General features: G+C 40.9%; 1 protein-coding gene across 1 annotated transcript in view; it reads left to right on the top strand.

Moving 5' to 3' along the window:
- Positions 1-20,917, top strand: part of LOC140485946 (uncharacterized) — a 28,518-nt gene extending 7,601 nt beyond the window's left edge. Inside the window, exons 2-3 of the mRNA XM_072584388.1 lie at positions 7,022-7,128; positions 20,608-20,917. Of these exons, the coding sequence (XP_072440489.1) occupies positions 7,022-7,128; positions 20,608-20,614 (114 nt within the window). The 3' untranslated portion in view covers positions 20,615-20,917. The remainder of the gene's footprint in view (positions 1-7,021; positions 7,129-20,607) is intronic.
- The last annotated feature ends 4,337 nt before the right edge of the window (positions 20,918-25,254 follow it).

Genomic DNA, 25,254 nt, shown 5'->3' with positions numbered 1-25,254 from the left:
GTTTAGAGGGGATTTGAGAACAAAAGGTTTTCGCTGAGGGTGGTGGGAATCTGAAGATCACTGCCTGGTAGGGTAGTTGAGGTGGGAAACTTCACAACCTCTACAAAATACTTGGATGAGCCCTTGAAATGTCATAAGGCTGTGGGCCTAGTACTGGAAAGTGGGATGAATGTAGATTTAGAGTAGCATTTGCCAGTGAAGGCTAAAGGGCTACTTCTGTATAGTGATTCTGTGCTCTCTTGTTGTCAATCCTTTTATAAGAGGGAATAGTCTCTCCCTATCTACTATGTAATGCCCCTTTATGAGTTTGAAAACTTCCATTCAATCTTCTCTTAGCCTTCTCTCCAAAGAAAACAATTCCAACATTTCCAATCTGTCTTCATAATCTGATGTCTCATACATGGAACCATTCTTGTAAACCTTTTCTGCATTTTTTCCAATGCATTCACATCTTTACTCAAGTGTTGAGTCCACACCTGTATGCAATACTCCAGCTGATGTCTAACTAATGTCTTATACAAGTTCAACATAACCTCATTGCTGATGTGCTCTATGTCCTTATTAGTAAAGCTGAATATCTGTATACTTTATCAGATGCTTGCTTTATCTATCATAGAGTCATAAAGATGTATAGCATGGAAACAGACCCTTCGGTCTAACCCGTCCATGCCGACCAGATATCCCACCCCAATCTAGTCCCACCTGCCAGCACCCGGCCCATATCCCTTCAAACCCTTCCTATTCATATACCCATCTAAATGCCTCTTGAATGTTGCAATTGTACCAGCCTCCACCACTTCCTCTGGCAGCTCATTCCATACACGTACCACCCTCTGCGTGAAAGAGTTGCCCCTTAGGTCTCTTTTATATCTTTCCCCTCTCACCCTAAACCTATGCTCTCTAGTTCTGGACTCCCCGACCCAGGAAAAAGACTTTGTCTATTTATCCTATCCATGCCCCTCATAATTTTGTAAACTTCTATAATGTCACCCCTCAGCCTCCGACGTTCCAGGGAAAACAGCCACAGCTTGTTCAGCCTCTCCCTAAAGCTCAAATCCTCCAACCCGGCAACAGCCTTGTAAATCTTTTCTGAACCCTTTCAAGTTTCACAACATACTTCCGATAGGAAGGAGACCAGAATTGCACGCAATATTCCACCAGTGGCCTAACCAATGTCCTGTACAGCAGCAACATGACCTCCCAACTCCTGTACTCAATACTCTGACCAATAAAGGAAAGCATACCAAACGCCTTCTTCACTATCTTATCTACCTGTGACTCCACTTTCAAGGAGCTATGAACCTGCACTCCAAGGTCTCTTTCTTCAGCAACACTCCCTAGGACCTTACCATTAAGTGTATAAGTCGTGCTAAGATTTGCTTTCCCAAAATGCAGCACCTCGCATTTATCTGAATTAAACTCCATCTGCCACTTCTCGGCCCATTGGCCTATCTGGTTAAGATCCTGTTGTAATCTGAGGTAACCATCTTCGCTGTCCACTACATCTCCAATTTTGGTGTCATCTGCACACTTACTAACCATACCTCTTATGCTCACATCCAAATCATTTATGTAAATGACAAAGTAGAGGATCCAGTACCGATCCTTGTGGCACTCCACTGGTCACAGGCCTCCAGTCTGAAAAACAACCCTTCACCAAAGGTCTTCTACCTTTGAGCCAGTTCTGTATCCAAATGGCTAGTTCGCCCTGTATTCCATGAGATCTAACCTTGCTAATCAGTCTCCCATGGGGAATCTTGTCGAACGCCTTACTGGAGTCCATATAGATCACATCTACTGCTCTGCCCTCATCAATCTTCTTTGTTATTTCTTCAAAAAACTCAATCAAGTTTGTGAGACATGATTTCCCACTCACAAAGCCATGTTGACTATCCCTAATCAGTCCTTGCCTTTCCAAATACATGTACATCCTGTCCCTCAGGATTCCCTCCAACAACTTGCCCACCACCGAGGTCAGGCTCACTGGTCTATAGTTCCCTGGCTTGTCCTTACCACCCTTCTTAAACAGTGGCACCACGTTTGTCAACCTCCCGTCTTCCGGCACTTCACCTGTGACTATCGATGATACAAATATCTAAGAAAGAGGCCCAGCAATCACTTCCCTAGCTTCCCACAGTGTTCTAAGGTACACCTGATGAGGTCCTGGGGATTTATCCACCTTTAACCATTTCAAGACATCCAGCACTTCCTCCTCTGTAATCTGGACATTTTGCAAGATGTCACCATCTATTTCCCTACAGTCTTTATCTTCCATATCCTTTTTCACAGTAAATACTGATGCAAAATATTCATTTAGTGTCTCCCCCATTTTCTGTGGCTCCACACAAAGGCCGCCTTGCTGATCTTTGAGGCGCCCTATTCTCTCCCTAGTTACCCTTTTGTCCTTAACATATTTGTAAAAACCCTTTGGATTCTCCTTAATTCTATTTGCCAAAGCTATCTCATGTCCCCGTTTTACCCTCCTGATTTCCCTCTTAAGTATACTCCTACTTCCTTTTTACTTTATCCTCCTACGTTTAATGACTTAGTCACACATTCAACCAGGCCTCTTTGCTCCTGTGTATCCTTTAATACAGCACACCTTTTTCACTCTGTTTACATGATATATCTATCAAACATTTTGGTAGAAAAAAATCACCTCACACCTTTCTACATTGAACTTCATGAACCTCCTGCTCGACCAATCCACCAACTTTTCAATGTCTTTTTCTAGTTTTACACGGTTGTCCTAACAATTGACAATATTTCCAAGTTTTATGTCGTGCACAAATTTGGAAATTTGCCCCTACATATCAAGATCCAAATGAGCCGTAGAGTGATGCCAACAGCTCAGCTTCATTTCCCACATTAGCTGAGGTTACCACGAAGGTCCTGTTTTCCCCGAGGTATGGACACCCTCCAATTAAACTCATCATCAGTTGTCTCAGTCCAGTAAGAGAGCAGCCCTATGATCTGCTGAAACTATGGTGCCTTTACTTGCTTTATATATAATGAAAAGCAACAATTCCAAAACCAATCTGTGGGGAATTCCATTATAAACCTTCCTTCAACCCAAAAATGTCCATTATCCTTTAATTTTGGTTTCTTATCCCTCAGCCAATTTTGTATTCATGTTGCTACTGTCCCACTCATTCAAAGAACACTACAGCACAGAAACAGGCCCTTCGGCCCTCCAAGCCTGTGCCAATCCAGATCCTCTATCTAAACATGTCACCTATTTTCTAAGGGTATGTATCCCTCTGCTCCCTGCCCATTCATGTATCTGTCTGGCTACATCTTCAATGACTCTATCGTGCCCACCTCTACTACCTCTGCTGGTGACACATCACAAGCACTCACTGCATAAAGAGATTTCCACGCAAATCTCCCTTCTGCTTTCCCCTCTCACCTTGATCATGTGACCCCTAGTAATTGAGTCCCCCACTCTGGGGAGAAAGCTTCTTCCTATCTACCTTGTCTCTACCTCTCATGATGTTGTAGACCTCAATCAGGTCCTCCCTCAACCTCCATCTTTCTAATGAAAATAACCTTAATCTACCCAACCTCTCTTCATAGCTAGCACCCTTCATACCATGCTACATCCTGGTGAACCTCTGTACCCTCTCCAAAGTATCCACGTCCTTTTGGTAATGTGGTGACCAGAAGTGTATGCAGTATTCCAAATGTGGCCAAATCAAAGTCTTATACAACTGTAACGTGACATGCCAACTCTTGTACTCAATACCCTGTCCAAGAAGGAAAACATGCCATATGCCACCTTGTCTACTCTACTCTACTCTATTGACCCCCTTTGCCACCTTCAGGGTATAACGGACCTGAATACTCAAATCTCTCTGTACATCAATTATCCCCAGAACTTTTCCATTTACGATATAGTTCTCTCTTGAATTAGATCTTCCAAAATATATCACCTTTCATTTGCCCAGATTGAACTCCAGCTGCCATTTCTCTGCCCAACTCTCCAATCTATCTCTATTCTGCTGTGTCCTCTGACAGTCCCCTTCACTATCTGCTACTCCACCAATCTTCGTGTCATCTACAAATTTGCTAATCTCCCAACACAGATCCCTGTGGAACACCACTGGTCACAGTTCTCCATTTTGAGAAACTGCCTTCCACTATTATTCTGTCTGCTGTTGCCCAGCCAGTTCTCTATCCATCTAGCTAGTACACCCTAGACCCCATGCGACTTCACTTTCTCCATCAGCCTACCATGGCGAACTTTATTAAATGCCTTACTGAAGACCATGTATATGATATCTACAGCCCTTCCCTCATCAATTAACTTTGTCGCTTCCTCAAAAAATTCTAATAAGTTGGTGGGATATGACCTTCCCTGCACAAAACTATGTTGCCTATCACTGTTAAGCCCATTTTCTTCCAAATGTAAATTGATCCTAACCCTCAGTATCTTCTCCAGCAGCTTCCCTACCACTAATGTCTGGCTTACCGGTCCCTATATCCCGGATTATCTCTTCTACCCTTGTTAAACAAAGGGACAACATTAGCAATTCTCCAGTCCTCAGGGACCTCACCTGTGTTCAAGGATGCTGCAAAAATAACTGTTAAGGCTCCAGCTATTTCCTCTCTCACTTCCTTCAGTAACATGGGATAGATCCCATCCGGACCTGGGGCTTGTCCACCTTAATGCTTTTTAAAATATCCAACACTTCCTCCCTCCTTATGCCGACGTGACCTAGAATAATCAAACATCTATCCCTAACCTCAACATCCATCATGTCCCTCTCCTCAGTGAACGCCAATGCAAAGTACTTGTTAAGAATCTCCCCCATTTTATCTGACTTCACGCATAATTTTCCTTCTAAACTATGTCAGCGATTTCTGCTGAGTACAGCCGAGTCATTGCCAAACACGCATTCCAGTTCTGAAAGAGATCATGTTTCACTGATGTTCACATTATCTTCAGCTCTCATGTATGCCTCCAAGCAGCTGTTAACACACCACCAGACAGACCCTGGTGCATCGCCTCACTGATGTACAAACTAAGTAATAGTATCATCATTTCCAACTGTTATTGATAAAGGATGTCACCTTTTATGGACATGAAGTCTGGAAAAGGCAGATGATCCTAGCAAGAAGGCAACAGCTCAGAAGGCAATCATTAGCCAGATACATGTCACATCTCTGGCATTGTCCAGATGAGGAGAACATATGGTCAGTCACCTTGGTCAAGATCAAGACTTTGCATCTGCCAGCCCGAAGTTAGCAGTAAAACCTGATTGCAAAAATGCTGTTACTGACAGTCAACATGACATCTAGATCATTGCATCCAATCCTTGACAACAGGAAGGAACCAAAACGAGACGTTGACTGTGCAGCCAAGAAAGCTGGGGCCACCAAGATTGATAGTGCAGTAAGTCATGCTGAGAAGAACATAACAACTACAATGATAGATTTACAGATTCAATGAATACGTGGTATTGCAGTAATCAATTTTCAATTCAAGGTAATCCATTTACAGCCAAAAAGGATAGATATGTAAGTTATTTCAATGGTTAAAAAGCTAGCAATAGTGGAGAATTGAAGAGATTTGGAGATCTGTGTACACATCACTAAAATATTGTCATCAATCACAAAAGGTGTATTGAATCTTTGTCTTTCTAACTAGGTTAGATTATATAGCACAGGACATTTTGTAGCAGCTATATAAAGTCCCAATTCCACTACATTTGGAATGCAGCAATTGGTTCATCACACTACCCCTTAGGTTATCTTGGCCTTCAAAGGAGTACAGCACAAATTCACGACAGTGTTACCAGATCGAAAGGTTCGATTATATGGAAAAGACATGTAAACTATGCTTGCATTTCCTGGGATTTCAAAGATTGAGGGTAATTTTCTTTTCAAGGTTTGAAGTTTATTTCACAGGATTAATAGAGAGAAGACTTTTCTATTACTGTGGAAAATTATGCACTCTGCTCAGATAGGCTTTATTTAAAAATTGGTGAAGCAGAAATAATATTAGATGCCAGAATATGCTCATTGATATGATTTATGCTTGCTGATCCTAATCCATATTTAATTGAGATTATTTTTATTTCTGCCTCAAATCTAATTCATAAATTGGATGGGCAATCCATCACTTGTGCTAACCTCATAGGAAGAAACTACTTTTTCTCAACTTGTGTCTAAAGAAAAAACAAAATGAGTTTTGTTCTTTGAAATTGTCACCCAGTGAGTCACAGCTAAGTTTAAAAGTGATGCACTTGTATAGAAAGTTAAGACAGCAAAACAGAAACAATCATATTTTGTTATATAGAGGTATCATACTATTGTCATAGAGATGTACAGCACGGAAGCAGACCCTTTGGTCCAACTTGTCCATGCCGACCAGACATCCTAACCCAATCTAGTCCCACCTGCCAGCACCCAGCCCATATCCCTCCAAACCCTTCCTATTCATATACCAATCCAGATGCCTTTAAAATGTTGCAATTGAACTAGCCTCCACCACTTCCTCTGGCAGCCCATTCCTCACACAAATCACTGTCTATGTGAAAAGGTCGCCCCTTAGGTCTCATATATCTTTCCCCCTCACCCTAAACCTATGCCCTCTAGGGAATTTCTTCATTCACACATTTAATTTATAACTGCAGTGGAATAAGATTAGGTCTTTCAAAGTTCAATAATATTTCAAATACAATTTGTGTTGGCAAATTCTGCCTCCTAGATCTAAAGGTCCACACCACTGTTTCATGTACTTTGCTGTTCAAAATGACAAAACTTCAATTTACAAAGCTATCTTTTATACTAGCCCAATCACTGGCAAAACACCTGGCTCTTCCTATGAGCCATGAGAAAAGCTGCTTCATATAGATTTCTGCTTTCTTGATGTTCATTTAAATTTGCATCAAATCAAAGGGATCCACAGGTACTTAGTACCAGCAATGTTATCAAAGAAAATAAGCAGCCAGTTATGTGAAAGCTCTCTCACAGACAGCAAGCCGACAGTAAATAACACTGTTTTTACTATTTGCAGGTAGTGTTGTTCCCATATGTCTGCATCCCGAGTCCTTCTCAATGTATTGATCTTGGATTTAGAAGGTGCTGTCGAAGGATCTTACATGAGTTTCTGCAGTGCATCTTGTAGGTAGTACTCAATGCTGCAACTGAAGGTTTGTAGATATGGTGCCAATCAAATGAGTTGCTTTGACCTGGTTGATATCAAACTTTTTAAGTGTTGTTGGGGCTGCACTTATCCAGGCAAGAAGGGACAATTCCATCACCCACCTGACTTGTAGATGGGGAACAGGCTGTGCAGAGTCAGGAGATGAGTTACTTGCTGCAGGATTCTTAGCCTCTCACCTGCTGTTGCAGCCACTTTACAGGTTGTGCTGTAGATTTCGTCAATGTAAATTCACTGTAACATGATTGGCAAATTGGGGGTGCTGTTTCTAAAGCACAAGCTTTTAAAATGTGTGTTGGCTGTAACACAATTACATTACCAAAACTTTAAGCGCTGTTTCTGAAGCATGCTTTTTCTGTATCACAGGCTTGCACAAGAATGCAACCATTGCATTATAGAAGAACTGACTGTGTATTTATATAGTGAGGTCCGCTCAATTTCTAGTCAATGCTAACCCTAAGGATGTTGATCGTGGGCATTCAGTGATGATAATGCCATTGAATGTTAAGGGGTGGTGGTTAGATAGTCTCTTATTGGAGATGACATTGCCTGGTATTTCTGTGGTTTGAATATCACTTGGCATTTTTCAGCCCAAACCTGGATATTGTCCAGATCTTGCTGCATTTAAACATGAACAGCTTCAGTATCTGAGGAGTTGTGAATGGTGTTCAACATTGTGCAATCATCAGCAAACATCCCTACTTCTGACCTTACGATGGGAAGGGAAGGTCATTGATGAATCAGCTGAAGATAGTTAAGGCTAGGACACTACCCTGAGGAAATCCTTCAAAGATGTCCTGCAGCTGGGATGACTAACCTCCAATAACTACTGCCATTTTCCTATGTTCTATATATGACTGCAACCAGTGAAAAAAATTTCCTCTGATTCCCATTGATTTCAGTTTTTCTAGGGCTCTTTGGTGCCACACTTGGTCAAATACTGCCTTTATGTCAAAAGCAGCCACTCTCACCTCACCTCTGGAATTCAGCTCTTTGTCCATGTTTGAATCAAGACTGGAATGAGGTGAGGAGTTAAGTAGCTCTGGCAGAACCCAAATTGAGCTTCAGTGAACAGCTAAATGCTCAGTAGATCTGCTCGATAACACTGTTGATGACACCACTTTTGATCACTTTACTGATGATCAAGAGTAGACTGATGGAATGGTAAGTGGTCAGTTTGGATTTTCCTGTATTTTGTGTACAGGTATACATAAGAATATTTCACATTGTTGTATCAGTGCTGTACCTCAACTGCAAAAGCTTGGCTAATATTGTGCAAGTTCTGGAGCACAGATCTTTACTACTAGTGCTGGAATGTTGCCAGGTCCCAGAGCCTTTGCAATATTCAGTGTCTCCCTCGTTTATTGATAACTTGTGGATTGTTTCAAATTGGCTGAAGACTGGTAATTATGATGCTATGGACCTCTGGAGGAGGCCAAGATATGTTATCCAATCAGCACTTCCAACTGAAGATTGTTGCAAATCCTTCAACCTTTTCTTTGAACTTATACATCAGTATGGATGAAGATATTTGTGGAGCCTCCTTCCCAGTGAGTAGTGTAATTGTTCACCACCAATCATGACTGGATTTAGCAGGACTACAGAGCTTAGGTCTGATCCATTGGCTGTGAAATCACTTAGCTCTATGTATCAATTATGCTGCTTGGCATGGAAGTAGTCCTGTTTTGTAGCATCACCCAATTGACACCATATTTTTAGGTAAGCCTGGTGCTGCTCTTTTACATGTACTCTTCGTTGAACCAGAGTTGATCTCCTGGCTTGATGGTAATGATACAGTGGAAAATATGCCAGGCCGTGAGGTTGCAGATTGTGTTGGAGTACAATTCTGCTGCCTTTGATGGCCCACAGTGCCTTATGGATGTCCAGACCTGAGTTGCTAGATCTATTTAAAGTCTGTCCCATCTAGCACAGTGATAATGCCACACAACCATGCTATAAGATATTATTAAGGTCTCCACCAAGGTGATCACTATTACCAATATCATCACTGACAAATGCATCTTTGGCAGGAAGATTCATGAGGACAAGCTCAAATATATTTTCCCCTTTTGTTGGTTTCCCTCACCACCTGCCACAAACCCAGTTCAGCAACTGTGTCCTTTACGACTTGACTGGCTCAATCTGTCATGCTCCTGCCAAGCTATTCTTGGTGGTGGACACTGAAATCCCTCACCCTGAGTACGTTCTGTGACCTTTCCATCTTCAGTGTTTTCTTTAAATTTTGTTCAACATGGAGGAGCACTGATTCAGCAGCTGAGGGCCAACAGTATATCTTAATCAGCAAGAGGTTTCTTTGTCCCTGTTTGACCTGTTGCCCTGGGACTTCATGGTGTCCAGAGTGTTGAGGACTCCTAGAGCAACTCCTTCCTGCTTAGATACCACTGTGCCATTATCTCTGGGACTGATGAAGGGTTTATGCCCAAAACATCATCTCTTCTGCTCCTTCAATACTGCCTGACCTGCTGTGCTTTTCCAGCGTCACACTTTTTGGCTTTGACTCTCCAGCATCTGCAGTCTTCACTCTCTTTTCTCTGCTGGGGCTATCCTACCAGTAGGACAGGACATTCGAATATACCACCCATATAAAATTTGGTTTTCAGGGTTAATAAGCCTTTTCAACACTAGGCTTGAGCACAACATGACATAAAAACTCTGTAATTTTGTCAATGACCTATAACTTTTTCAAGGTTTTTTACAGCAAGATCATGAGTGTTTTGTTTGTAAGTTCAGTGATTTGTGCTTGATTATCATCTGGAGCAAAACATCACTCAGAGAAACTTCCGGATTTCTGCACTTAATTTTGAATGTGCTTTTGGTTTCAAAAGAGTAATAGTGGTGAATGGTGACCACTCCGGTGTAATTACCACCACAAAAACCAGGCTGTTGCCTCCAGAAACTCATTTCCTGGTTGAATGACCTGCAGTGATTCTCGAACCTGTTCATTTCTCTTCATAGGAACTGCTGTTATCTAATCAAACTTCTTTGCATTTTAGGGAAAGTATTCAAACATTCTGCGTAATTTGTGAGAAAGGTTGTCAGTCAGTCTGGATAAACTGATCAATAAGTTAGTCTGTAAATTCTGCCCTTGACCAATCAATAGGGAGAGTAATGACAATTAGCAGTTCTTCACTTACACATGAGAATCTTCAGGCTGTCTGTGTTGGACCATTTACCTTCTCTGGTCCCAAGACAACCTTTCACAATTGTAAACCCCTATAATTTTATCAGTCACTATGATTATAATCTAAAGTGTTTATAATATTCCTGGGAGCTTCACAATTTCCTGTGATCTAAAGGAGTTTAGTTACTTTTTCTGAATGGATGAGAATGTTCTGAACTTTTAACTCTTCCACTCCTGTTAAAATGAAAAATTGGTTGAACTCGCTTTGAATGGTGTCACTAAGTCCAGATTTTACTTGATCTAAAAATATGCTGAATAATTTCTACAACTTTCATGGAAAATTGTAAAGTTGAAGTCTTTTCCTGTCATGTGCATATATCAAAATCATAGTTGCCATATATTAACACTGATGGTTTGAATTACTTTTGCTAAGGAGCAAGTAAAAGATTTGAAAACAGCCCAAAAGAGTAGCACTTGCAAATTACAGAGAGGGGAAAATCATATTACAGCAAAAAGAGTTATAAAACTAAATCACAACAAAAAAAAACTAGTTTTTAAAATCAAAAGCATTTTTGGGAATTACTTGTATACTAGTAGGAAAATACTAACGTACTCTTTTTACTCTACAGTCACATTGTTAAAATTGTCGAAAATGATGTTCCACTTCAATCCCATCAGATATAAAGTAAACTCACATAATGAAGAGCAAAATGTCTCTGGAGGTGTGGACAGCCATTTTATTCCTCTGTATGTGGAATAAAAAGGGGTACATTTTGCCATTTTATTGGGCAAAGTAATTTTTCAGTTGAGATTCATGACACCCACTCCAGCATCACCTATTTTCTTATCGTATATTTTGCTCTTCATCTCACTAATTATGCAACCAGCCCGTTCGCCCATCTCATTGAGTCATGTGATAGGCAAGATGGAACTGTTCATGCTGCTGGGAATTTGTAATGTTCATGCTGCTGCACACCACTTCAGATGCTACAAACAGGAACTGCTTGTCACATGATGATCTTGCACCATTGTTATGAAGGAAGTAGTCCAGAAGGACAAGTTAGCTGTTTGTTTTACCATCGGGAACCTGGAAATGCTTGTAGATGGTTATGGTGGAAAGGAGGGCTGTGCTCCTTCCTGCTGACCTGCAAAAGAGATCATGACACCAGACTCAGCGGGTGTGAACTGAGATAGGGGCCTTGATCAATGCACTATACTTTTTGGAGTACAACACATAACCATTAACTTTCTGTCTGCATTGTTTTCTGACCTCTGCAGTCTAAGTGCCATGTCAACTATCTGTGACCTGTTGCACACCAGGGCCATCACTCACTCTATCTTCCATTGTATATTAATTTCACCAAGGCTCATTTTTACAGATATCATGTCCACTTAACAGCTCTCATCCATCTCACCCACCCAAGCTACTCACCCTGCCTGCCCTCTTTTTTTTTTTTGGTCAGCACTGACTGTACCTTACAATCTTTCCTGGTCATGCAACACCACTAAATGCCCTTCCATCCACTGTCACCACACTTTGTTCTTCCCTTTGTCTCACTGCAGGAAAGACTTCCCGACTCCTGAGCTAATGAATCCATACCGTACTGACATACCTATAATCCCTGGACTAGAAAGGCAAAAATATGTGCATTCATCTTCTGCTCCCTGCCTGCTCTTCCCCTTAGTCACACTGACTTCATTATCTAGTTCTTACAGCTTTAGGTATTACCTCCTTACTGTGCACTAACCTCCTCATTTGGTTCCCATCCACCTGCCACATTAGTTTAAACCCTCCCCAACAGTGTTACCAAAAGCACCCCCTGGGACATTGGTTCCAGTCAGACCCAGGTGTAGGCCGTCCAATTTGTAATAGCCCCATCTCCCCAAGAACCGGTCCTGATGTTCTAAACATTTGAACCCCTCCCTCCTGCACAAGAAGTAAGCCTTGCAAGTATTTCTGGTGATGTTGAACTGTTCCCATAACGCACCAAACCCTTGGGCTGCTGGAGTAAGCGATCATAAGAAATGTATCTGTTACTCATTTACCATATGGTGATGCTCATGATGTGAAGTTAGTATTTGATGTAGCATTAATATTACATACCAAGGATTCCAAATTGATGCAGATGAGCTGTAACTGCAGTTCTAGTTTTAAAACCTAGCAGAAATGCCAGTCATATGGGGACAAAAGATCAAATTAAACTACATTTACAGGTTTCCCATTAGAGATAAACACAGAAAATTGGAGCAGGATACTGCCATTCAGTGCAGGTTCTTGGGTGTAGTAATTTAGAACATTATTATATTTGAAAGCTTCATTTGCTAATCATTCCTGTCTCCTGCCACCCCAGTCATGAACATTTCCCTTTCTCACTTTTTCCCGTCCCTAGCTAATTCTTTTTTTCTCTTAGCTTATTTGCTTGACAATTGTTAAATTTTTCCAGTTCTGTTGAAAATTAATTGAACTGAAACATTTGGCTGTGTAATACCCAGTAAGGAGTTAATTACTTTGCCAGAGACTGCTGTTCACATTCCTGAAGGACAATGAGCTCACTGGAAACAAACTGGAAGATGTGGTATTTCCTGCAGTATTGTGCTGTAACAACACCACAACAGAACCTATTAGATTTGGAGCCGGATATGGGGGTGAACCATTCATGTTGTGTAGGTAGGACCAGAAATAAAAGGCACTAACTAAAGGGCACTCTGCAGGATGGGCCTAGGAAATAAATTAATTAACAGTACAAAATGACTAATGAAGGAATTTTCAATGGCTGGGAAGAAATGAGTATGAAAGAAGGTTTATGACTGTTCATGGCAGGAGAACCCACAGAGAGAGAGAGAGAGAGAGAGAGACGCGGACCAACTCTCCAGAAGATAGCCCAAGTTGAGACTTCATGTGGAATGTTCTTGAAGGTTTGATGAGCAGCAATTGTCTTATTTCCATGTGAATATGATCAATCAGATGCAATACATCAACTCTATGCATCAACCTGAGGACTGACAGGTAATATAGACACACATGAGAATAGCTTAGTTTATGTAACTACAGTATTGCATCAGTAGTTGCTTCTTGTGCAATGAAACAATGGGATTGTTCAAACAGAAATTTGTGTCTCTGGGTTGTTACATGACATCACTGGCAAGTGTGTGCAAAGTGTATCTGTTGATTCAAGTCAACAGCTGATTTAGTTGGCCTGAGAGGGGTCCCATCCTCCAGTTGCAGAACCAGTGGGGAAACGCCAAAGGTATTAACGGTCCATGACCATTGTTCAACTTCTTCTGGGATTCAGGATGTTAGGTGCACAAATCATGCCTACTGAAAACTGCTGGCCAATCAAAGACTAGCAACTCCACGTTGTGGTCACTCCAAGGATGGACAGTTGTCAGCAATGCACCACTAGAAGTCTGGGATTGTGGATGGACCCCAGGCAAAAGGTTAGTGATCGTAATCTTTCTTTTACCCTTTAAACAACTGAAGAGTTCTATCAGTGCACTGTGATCCATGAGAAATCGATGACAGCAGTTTCATGATATCTCTCCCTTTAATTTTTCTTTCTTATGAGGCAGAACCTGACTTTTAGTTAGTGAACAACTAGGAATCATGTCTTGGCACTGCAATGTACTACATCACGCATGTTGAGTACGATGTGTTCCATTAGCTATAAAAATAGAAAATGCAGCATCAGTGGAGAGAGGAACGAATGCATGTTTCAGGTCAAGGACTTCTCTTCAGAGCTAAGTTACAGGTCTGAAGAAATGTGATAGACCTGTAACTGTTTCTTTCTCTCAAATTCTGCTGAGTATTTTTAGAATTTTCTGTTCTTCATTCAAATTTCCAGCAACTGTTGGTCTATAGGCAGGCTGTGAAGCAAATTTATGAATAATCTTTCCCAATTGCACATATAACTTGTATGTAAAAACAAGTTGTGTTCATCAACTGATTGTGAGCAACATTTCTGACAACTTACTCATTAGGAAAATCCCCACTATTGCTTGTAGAAAGATGGATTTGTAGTTACATAGGATTTTTGCATCAAGATGTCATAATGCATTTTGTAGCCAATTAAGTACTTTCCAGATGTAATCAGTTGTAACAATAGGAAATGAGGCAGCTAATATGTGCCAAACAAGTTCTTTCAAATAATCTAGATAATGTGTGTTTGTTTAGGACAATTGTTGCTTAGAATACACACATTCCATGCTCTTATTCAAATGGTGTCTTCTGATCTTCTCTGCCTTCCTAAATAGGGCAGACAATTTTTTATTCACATTCTATCCACAAGTACCGGACGAACAACAGTTTATCATTATGTAGCACTTTAACCGTAGTAAAGTACTCTGCTGTGCTTCACAGAAATATTATAAAGCATAATTTGACATTGAGCAACAGAAAGCAATTACATGTCAAATGATCGTAGAGAGAGGTTCTAAGGATCCTCTCAAAGAGGAAAATGTGGTAGAGAATTGGGGAGTTTAAATAGGAATTTCAAAGCTAGAGATCTAGCCACTTGAAAACTCGGCCATAATAGAGGAGTATTTAAAATGTAGATTGCTCAGAAGGCCAGCATTAGATGATTGAAAAGTTTCTCAGAAGTTGTTGCAATGGAGGATATTAAGACACCATACAGAAATTTGAAAACAGGAAAGAGAATTTTAAAATCAAGATAGGAAGCTAATGTAGGTTAATGAACAAATGGGGTTAGGTTAAAAGGACTTAATGCTGATTGTTACAAGCAACAGAGTTTTCAATGGCATCAAGGAGAGTAAAATGTAGGAGTTCATGCCAGTCAAGTTTATAGACAACAAAGGCAATTATTTAAGCATCAGATGAACTAAAGCAGGGGTAGAGTTGGATGAAGTTTAGTCTTAGTGAGGGTACTGCTATGTGGCCAGAGGGAACGTGGGAACAAATATGACTGTACAGTTGTACACGTCTGGTTCAGCCTCCTCTGCCAGGAAGAGGAATGGAGTTGATCACTAGGAAATAGTTTTTGTAGTGGAGACCAAAGACTTCAGCATTGGTCTTCGCAAAATTTAGTTGGTCAAGACTTGCAAATATCTGATTCTAGATATTGGACAAGCATTTTGATCAATTGGTGTAGGTGAAGGAGTCCAGAGAGATGGCAGTAAATCAAGCAATATGGTGCTTCTCAGCATACCTGTGAAAACTGATGCCTTGTTTTCAGGTCATATCATCAAGAAGGAGCGTGTAAATGAAAAACAGAAGAAATTGGGGATTTAGACCACTTGGGGACACCAGAAGGAATAGTTAATAGGTGAGAAAATAAACTATTCCAAGTGGTACCCTACCTATGACTAGATGGATAGGAGTGAGACTAAGTAAGTGTGATCCTACCTAACTTGACAACAGTAGACAATTGTAGGAAGTGGCTAATGTGGTCAACTGTACCAAAAGCAGTAGGCAGATTGAGATGGACAAAGATGGATAGCTTGCTTTTGTTATAGTCACAGAGAATGTCATTTCTCACTAAAAAGAATGGTTGATAAAAGACTTTGATAACATAAGTGAGATTGAAGAGAAAAAATGTTTATTTTATCAAAGCAATTTAAGTCCGGTATTTTAATTAAGATTACAGTTGCTTGACTAATTGAAAATGATTTAGATTACTTTTATGCTGTATAAAGGTGTGTGATAAATTGGACATCTGTTATAGATGTCTATTACTTTTGTTACTATTTTTGTCAATGGGAATGAAAACTTGGAGAGATGTACGACAGGTGGCTGTTCTGATTTTTTTTTAAACTACCATCACAATGTCAAATTATTGCAAAATATTTTCAACAACTTTAACATTTTAATAAATGATTAACATTTTAGCTCTTAAGGTATGGTCAAAGCCCACATCTGCAGAATTAGCTAATCCAGAATAGTTCATGAACTGTGCCAAAATTGACTCATATCATGGAGAGAGCTGAGAAAGAGACTATTTGTCCCATTGTGCCAGTGTGGCTTGTTTGAATGAGCTACCCTGTTCATCTGATTCCTCTTCACTTTCCTTACAATCCTATATTTTACTTCCCTTCAAGTATTGCCATAAGTTCCTTTTGGAAGTTATTCATGAATCTGCTTCCACCACTCATTCGGGTAGTAGACTCCAGATCCTAACAACTGAAAAAAAAAGGCAATTACTTTAAATCCATTTCTCTCGTGATTGACTCATCTATTATGAGAAAGTTTCTCTCAAAATCCTTTATGATTGTTACTTTCAGTAAATCTCCCCATAATTTTCTGTTTGAAGGAGAATGAGTGAACTGCCTTTAGCCTCCATGTAACTGAAGTCCTCTGATCCTTGGCATGTTTTCTAAGGACTTGACATTCTCTTGACAATGAGACGACCAGAACAGGACACAACATTAAATCTCTTTTTTTTAATTTAACTTGTGGAATGTGGTACTGCTGACTGGTTCAGCATTTATAGTCCATCCCTAATTGCCCTTGAGAAGGTGATGAGTTACCATCTTAAACTGCTGAAGTCCCTGTGCTATAGGTAGTTTCACGATGCTGTTAAGGAGGAAATTTCAAGATTTTGTCCCAATAACATTGAAGGAGCAATAATATATTTCCAAGTCCTGATGACAAATATCTTCGAGGAGAAAGTGCAGCAGGTGCTGGTCACATGTACCTTCTAGGTGGTACTGGTCATGGGTTTGGAAGGTGCTGTCTAAGGATCTTTGGGTGAATTTATGCAGTGCATCTTTGTAGATGGCATTCATTGCTGGAGTGAGCAATGTTTATCATTCTGGTGCTAAACAAGTCATAGAGTCATAGAGATATACAGCACCGAAGCAGACCCTTTGGTCCAACTCGTCCATGCCAACCAGATATCACAACCCAATCTAGTCCCACCTGCCAGCACACAGGCCATATCCCTCCAAACTCTTCCTATTCATATACCCATCCAGATGTCTTTTATATATTGCAATTGTACTAGCCTCTGGCAGCTCATTCCATACATGCACCACCCTCTGTGAAAACGTTGCCCCTTAGGTCTCTTTTATATCTTTCCCCTCTCACTCTAAACCTATGTCCTCTAGTTCTGGACTCAGGGTGGGGTGGGGGGGGGGGGGGGGGGGGAAATACTTTGTCTATTTATCCTATCCATGCCCCTCATGATTTTATAAACCTCTATAAGGTCACCATTCCGCTGCCGACGCTCCAGGGAAAACAGTCCTGGTCTATTCAACCTCTCCCTATAGCTCAAATCCTCCAACCCTAGCAACATCCTCATAAATCTTTCCTGAACCCTTTCAAGTTTCACAACATCTTTCCGATAGGAAGGAGACCAGAATTGCACACAGTATTCCAACAGTGGCCTAACCAATGTTCTGTACAGCCGCAATATTACCTCCTAACTCCTGTACTCAATACTCTGACCAATAAAGAAAAGCATACCAAACACCTTCTTCACTGCCCTATCTACCTGTGACTTTACTTTCAAAGAACTATGAACCTGCACTCCAAGGTCTCGTTGTTCAGCGACACTCCCGGGGATTTCACCATTATAACTGAAGATTTGCTTTCCCAAAATGCAGCACCTCACATTTATCTAAATTAAACTCCATCTGCCACTTCTCAGCCCATTGCCTCATCTTATCAAGATTCCATTGTAATCTGAGGTAATCTTCCTCGTTGTCCATTATATCTCCAATTTTGGTGTCATCTGCAAACTTACCAACTACTGTATACCTCCTATGCTCACATCCATATCATTTGTATAAATGACGAAAAGTAGAGGACCCAGCATTGATCCTTATGGCACTCCACTGGTCACAGGCCTCCAGTCTGAAAAACAACCCTCCACTACCACCCTCTGTCTTCTATCTTTGAGCCGGTTCTGTATCCAAATGGCTAGTTCTCCCTACATGCCAGATCTAACCTTGCTAACCAGTCTCCAATAGGGAACCTTGTCGAACACCTTACTGAAGCCCATATAGATCACATCTAATGCTCTGCCCTCATTAATCCTCTTTGTTACTTCTTCAAAAAAACTCAATCAACTTCGTGAGACATGATTTCCCACCCACAAAGCCATGTTGACTATCCCTAATCAGTCCTTGCCTTTCCAAATACATGTACGTCCTGTCCCTCAAGATTCCCTCCAACAACTTGCCCACCACCGATGTCAGGCTCACTGTTTTATAGTTCCCTGACTTGTCCTTACTATCTTTCTTAAACAGTGGCACCAAGTTAGCCAATCTCCAGTTTTCCGGTACCACGAACCTGGTGTTCGTGTGTCCTGGTGGCTAACTTTCTTCCTGTTTGTCCTACGTAGTGTTTGTGGCAGTCCTTGCATGGAATTTTGTAGATGACGTTGGTTTTGTGCATGGGTTGTACGGGTCTTTTTAGTTTGTTAGTTTTTGTTTGAGAGGGTTGGTGGGTTTGTGTGCTACTAGGATTCCGAGGGGCCTTTAGTAGTCTGGCTGTTATTTCTGAAACTTCTTTGATGTATAGTAAGGTGGTTAGGGTTTTTGGCTGTGTTTAGTCTGCTTGTCATGGTTTGTTCTTGAGGAATCTGCGGACTGTATTTTTTGAGTATCCGTTCTTCTTGAATACGCCATATAGGTGGTTCTCCTCTGTTTTCCGAAGTTCGTCTGTGCTGCAGTGTGTGGTGGCTCGTTGGAATAATGTTCTGATACAGCTTTGTTTGTGTGTGTGTTGGGATGGTTGCTGGTGTAGTTAAGTATTTGGTCAGTGTTTGTCGGTTTTCTGTATACGCAGGTTTGTAGTTCTCCGTTGTCCTTTCTTTCGACTGTGACGTCCAGGAATGCGAGTTGTTGTCGGTTTCTTCCTCCTTGGTGAACTTTATGCCTGTGAGGATGTTGTTGATGACGTTAAATGTCTCTTTTATCTTGTTTCGTTTTGTGATGACAAAGGTGTCATCTACGTAGCGGACCCAGATTTTTGGTTTGATGGTTGGTAGGGTTGTTTGTTCTAGTCTTTGCATCTACACCTTTGTCACAGAAAAACTACTAAGACCCCTTGGAATCCTGGTAGCACACAAACCCACCAACCCTCTCAAACAAAAACTAACAAACTTAAAAGACCCAGTACATCCCATGGACAAAACCAACGTCATCTACAAAATACCATGCAAGGACTGCCACAAACACTACGTAGGACAAACAGGAGGAAAGTTAGCCACCAGGATACACGAACACCAGCTAGCCACAAAAAGACATGACCATCTCTCCCTCATAGCCCTACACACGGATGAAAAAAACCACCAATTTGACTGGGACAACACATCTATCCTGGGACAGGCTAAGCAAAGACATGCCAGAGAATTCCTAGAGGCATGGCACTCCAACCACAACGCCATAAACAAACACACAGATGGTATCTAGATCTATAAACCCCTCAGAAAGCGAACAGGAAATGACATCACCACAAACCCCAGGACCCCCATCCAGGATAAACATATAAATAGAAAGCAGGAGACAACAGCTTCGCTTCACTTGGAAGTCGCCACTGATGATGTTACCTAGCCAGGTAAAGAAACGTCTGGATATCAAACCTACAACTCAGCGAGCAAAGCTACACCCTAAACATTTTAAGTATCTCTGTTTGAAAAACAAAACTAAAATAATCAATTAATATGCATGTAAAGATCAGACCACAAGCATTTCCCTTTATCCCGTCCTAACAGTTTCCCTTATACCGAATAATATTCTTCCAACATACAAGGTATCTCATTCTTCTGACGCATCTGATTTTTGCTGAGGCCCAGTTTATACAAGTTGTGATGATTTTCCAGTACATTGCCCATGTGGTGAGTCTAGACAGCAAATTATTTGATTGAAATCAAAACCAAGCCATTTCCTGAACACTCCACAGTTGACATGATTGAGATCAGCTCACTCCGTACAAAGGGTGAAACCTGGGACTTCTGGTGTGTATGACTTGGTCTTGTACTAAGAGGTAAAGTTATCCACAAAGCTGCAAATGTTTAGCCACAACAATGCATCAGGTTGGCTGCTAGAACACTCGGACCATCCATTATATGCATGACTGGTGATTATTTTATGTGTTATCATTAATTTGCATTATATCTTTAAACTACAAGCTCATGATATCATTGCTGTATTGTCAGATGTGACCTGAAGCTATGAAGGTCCCAGATTCTATCTTAACTGGGCCTACAGAAGCATTTGTAACTGAATAGCCAGACACTGACATTTCTGTAACGGTAACATATGTATATATCAGGAGCTCTATTGAAAGTCTGTTAAATCTTTTGCTATCATTTACCCATGTTGCGTTCTTATGTTACAGGAGCTAACATGAGCATTGCTTCATCACGTTCAAATATCTTGTGGGAGGCATTACCCAATCATGGTGACAGATCAAGGAAGGAAGAAGTGGCTGTTTTTAGAAGTCTAAGATCTTGGTGATAGACGCTTAGAAACCTCATTTAGACCAGCTAGACAACAGTTCTGGACTTTTGAAAAGTTTTATAGTATAAATGTCTATGTATAGTTCTGAAAATTTCAACAGCTGTAAGCCTTCTGTATAAAATATAAGTTCTGCAAAACTAGAAGCTTTGTCTCTCTTTTAAAAAATAATAAATGACCGGTCAGCCTGATTTCTGATTTATAAGTTCAAAATTATTAGTCTAATGATTTGGTACACATTTGAATGTCAGTTTCAAAACCAAAACAATCTCTTAATGTGCCATGGAGTGTTCAAAGTGCAAATATTCTCCCTTTTCCCCTCCTGACGGCTTCCCTTCTGCAGTACCTGTAATGTATCATATTTGTTGTGACCAACCACAGATATTATCAAAGACTATCAAGTGTTTCTTCACATCTGCAAAGCATCTGCCATCAAAGGACATTAAGCATGCAGGTGCAGAAAATATGGTTCCAAAGGCCAAACCAGACCCCAAAACTGAACTCGGGTTGCAACAAGATGGTACAACACGAAAGCATTTCCAACAAGGAATGACTTAAGAATGTGAACAAAAACAAACACATCTGTGAAGTGCACAGTGAGTTGAGTGAAAGGTAAATTTCAGAAGATGACCAAGCTTTCTATGTCATTGTACATATGGATAAATGTTGATGATATAAAGTGATCAGGAACTCTTACAACCATTAACATGATATGTCCTGAGAAAGCTGGTTGAAGCACCCTTTAAGTTAAAATTGACATGTGAGATAACTCCAACATATTACCACCACTCATCCTAGAAGAAATGTACTCAGCAAGGGGCATACAATGGTACAATCTGAGATACCAATGACTGTGTAACATTCATCAATTCTGTGTGTTGGCAAAGCATCATTCTCTGCCATTTTTGCCACCTACAGTCAGACCCAACGCCAAAACTATATTTCCCTCCCTACCTCATCTGCATTCCATAGGGATCGTTCCCTCCATAACTCACTCCCCACCAAACCACACTCCATACCTGCACCTTCCCCTGCCACCGTAGGAGTTGTAAACCCTGTACTCCCACCTCCCCTTCACCTCTGTCTAAGGCCCCAAAGAATCATTCCACATCTGGCAGAGATTTACTTATGCATCCTCAAACCTCATTTCCTTCATCCATTGCTCTCCATGTGATCTCATCTACATCAGAGAAACTGAGTGCAAATACAACTCACTCTCCTACTTTCCCCCCCCCCCCCCCCCCCCCCACCCACCTCCTGCCCACCATGGCATGTCCATTCTGGGCCTCCACTGCCTAAACAAGGCCACCCATAAACTGGAGGAGGAATACCTCATCTTCCACCTTTGGAGCCTACAACCACATGGCTTCAACATCGAATTTGCTAGTTTCTAACTTTCACCTCCCCCACCCCATCACAGATAGAGCCCTCTGATTCAGCACCGCTCTTTTGACTTGACCAATCTATCCATCTTCCTTCCCACCAATCCACTCCACACTTCCCACCAACCTATCACAATCACCTATCTTTGCCCATCCCTTGCCAACCCAACTACCTTTTCCCCTAGCCTATCCATTTCCCCCTTTATTTCCCTCAGATGTTGCTTAAGATGCCCTGCATTTTCCAGTACCACACTTTATCAACTCAGACATACCAAATGTACCAACCTCAGCAACAAAGGAACATCCACTGATGTTACATCCACTCCTTGGACTAAAGTTGCAACAGACACATTGGTAGTGCATGGGGAAGATTACATCCGTCTGAACTTGCTTCTCCAAATTTACAGTTGTTCAATGACTTAACAACTCAAGTGCAACCATCATTGACGAGATGTTTATTCAATCTATCACCCCAATTGAGTCTGGCAATGGGCCACAGTTTGTTCACAAACCATTTCAAGATGTGCTAAGTGGGGAGTGACCATATCACATTTTCACCCAATTTCATTCGTAGAGTCATACAATATGGAACAGACCCTTCAATTTAACCAATCCACGCTGAACATATTTCCAAACTAAAGTAGTCTCACCTTCCTGCACTTGGCCCATATCCCTCCGAATCTTTCCTATTCATGAACCTGTTCAAACGTCTTTTAAATATCTTAACTTTACCTGCATCCACCACTTTCTCTGGCAGTTCATTCCACACACTAACCACTCTGTGTGTAAAAACATTGCCCCTCATGTCCTTTTTAAGCCTTTATCCTCTCATCTTAAAATTATGCTTCTAATTTTGAATTCCCCCACCCTGAGTAAAAGGCCCTTATCATTCCCATGGCCTTATAAACCTCAATAAGGTCACCCCTCAACCTTCTGCACTCCACTGAAGGTGGTCCAAGTCTTTTCAGTCTATGTTTGTATCTCAAGCTCTCTATTCTCGACAACATCCTGGTAAATCTTTTCTGAACCCTCTCCAGTTTAATAATATCCTTCCTGTAATAGGGTGACCAGAACTGCACACAGTACTCCAGAAGAGGCCTCAGCAAAGTCGTGGACAATCTCAATGTGACATCCCAGCTTCTATACTCATATGTTTGAGCAATGAAGGCAATGAATGCTAACCACCTTCTTCATTCCTGATAAAGGGCTTTTGCCTGAAACATCGATTTTCCTGCTCCTCGGGTGCTACCTGACCTGCTTTTCCAGCCCCACTCTAATCTTGATTCTATTCTCCAGCATCTGCAGTACCCACTTTCACCTTTTTAACCACTCTGTCTACCTATGATGTAAATTTCAAAGAATTATGAACTTGAATCCCCAGATCTCTCTGGTCTTCTTGTAGCCTACCATTAATTGTATAAGTGTTTTCCTTGTTTATATTATCAAAATATAATTCCTTCAATTTATCCAAATAAAATTCCAATTATCACTCCTCCGCCCACTGACCCAATTCATCAAGACCGCTTTGTAAACTGAGAAAACCTTCTTCAATGTCCACTGTACCACCAATTTTAGTGTCACCTGCAAACTTACCAACCATGCTTTGTATATTCTCATCCAATTCATTTGTATAAATAACAAATAAAAGTGGACCTGGTATCGATCCCTGTGGAACACTGCTGATTACAGGCTTCCTGTCCAAAAAACAACTCTCCATCACTTAGATCTTCTACCATCAAACTAATTTTGTATCCAGTTGGCAAGCTTGATCTGAACCCCATGTGATCTAACTTTGGCAATTAGTCTACCAAATGGAATCTTGCCAAAGGCTTAACAACAATTCAAATGGCCTAGTAGAACATAAGGCATATATGATCAAATCAATGATCATTAAGTGTGGAGTATCAAAACACACTTTTTGCTTTGCGTTTCTGCATTTTTGTGCTTCACCAATAGGGAAAGAAATACCATCACCAACACAACTTATATTTGGAAGGCAAGTGTTAACAATCTGGCCCATCAACCATTTGACTAACCATTCAGAGACAGGGCATTCTTCAAAGAATAAAAGAAATATATGACCAGAAAGCAAGTAGAGAACTACTAACAGTATACAGAACAAACATTGTTAGAAATCCAATTACAAATACTTGGAGAGCAGGAAAAGTTTCTTGAATTTACAACAATCCCAGATCATATAAAGCCATTGCTGATCATGGTACTACATTATGAAGGAACAAAAGTCAGCTCAGATCAATGTATGGGATTAGTGGTGCTGGAAGAGCACAGCAGTTCAGGCAGCATCCAACGAGCAGCGAAATCGACATTTCAGGCCAATCAAGGACATAGAGGGAGGAAGAAAACTCTGATAGTGATGATGGTTGTGTGGTGATGTTGAATGACGGCAATCAGCAGCAAGGCAACCAAATTTTCAACCAAGAGCAACCTCTCCAAACATCCAAACGGATGCATGATGACCAGATCAAGACACATTGTTAAAACTCCACAGAATTACATTGAAGTTTGAATTCTGAATCATGTTTTACTTGTTTGCATAATATCAACCTAACAGGATGTGTCTTGACATGATCATGGGTACTCATATGGGCCCTAGTTATGCCTGTCTCTGCATGGGGTACATGGAACATTCCTTGTTTCTGTCTTGTTCTGGCCCCCACTCACAATTCCTTCTCTGATATATCAATGATATCATTTTGTTTAAATCATTCTGTACCACATTACCCATGTCAGATTCTTATGGGAGCTAACATAAGCATTGCAGCATCAGGAACAAATTCCCTGCAAGATGCAATATCCTAATGGCAGATCAGATGACAGTTCTCCACCTATGATGAAACTTTGGACTGCAGGGCAGGCCAGAGGTTCCAATCTGTTCTAACACTGCCTCGGTTGTATTAATGTAACCATAATATCACAATCATGCAAATCAGTGATATGCACAACCATTCTTTGCATCCCTTCTTACTGGTTGGGGTCAAATATGGCAAATGGTTTGCATTCTAAGAGACCAAGCAGACTAATATAATTCTTGAAACTCTTGAATTATGATGTGCTTCAAGGTCTCAAGTAAGTCATCTGTAGAAACAATCATAGTTGCCACACAAACTCTGATCACTTTCCGATTA

The sequence above is a fragment of the Chiloscyllium punctatum genome, chromosome 15 (assembly GCF_047496795.1).
Source record: "Chiloscyllium punctatum isolate Juve2018m chromosome 15, sChiPun1.3, whole genome shotgun sequence".
In the NCBI taxonomy this organism is placed as follows: domain Eukaryota; kingdom Metazoa; phylum Chordata; class Chondrichthyes; order Orectolobiformes; family Hemiscylliidae; genus Chiloscyllium; species Chiloscyllium punctatum.
The sequence above is the reverse complement of the archived record's forward strand: the minus strand, read 5'-3'. Positions and strand labels throughout refer to the sequence as shown.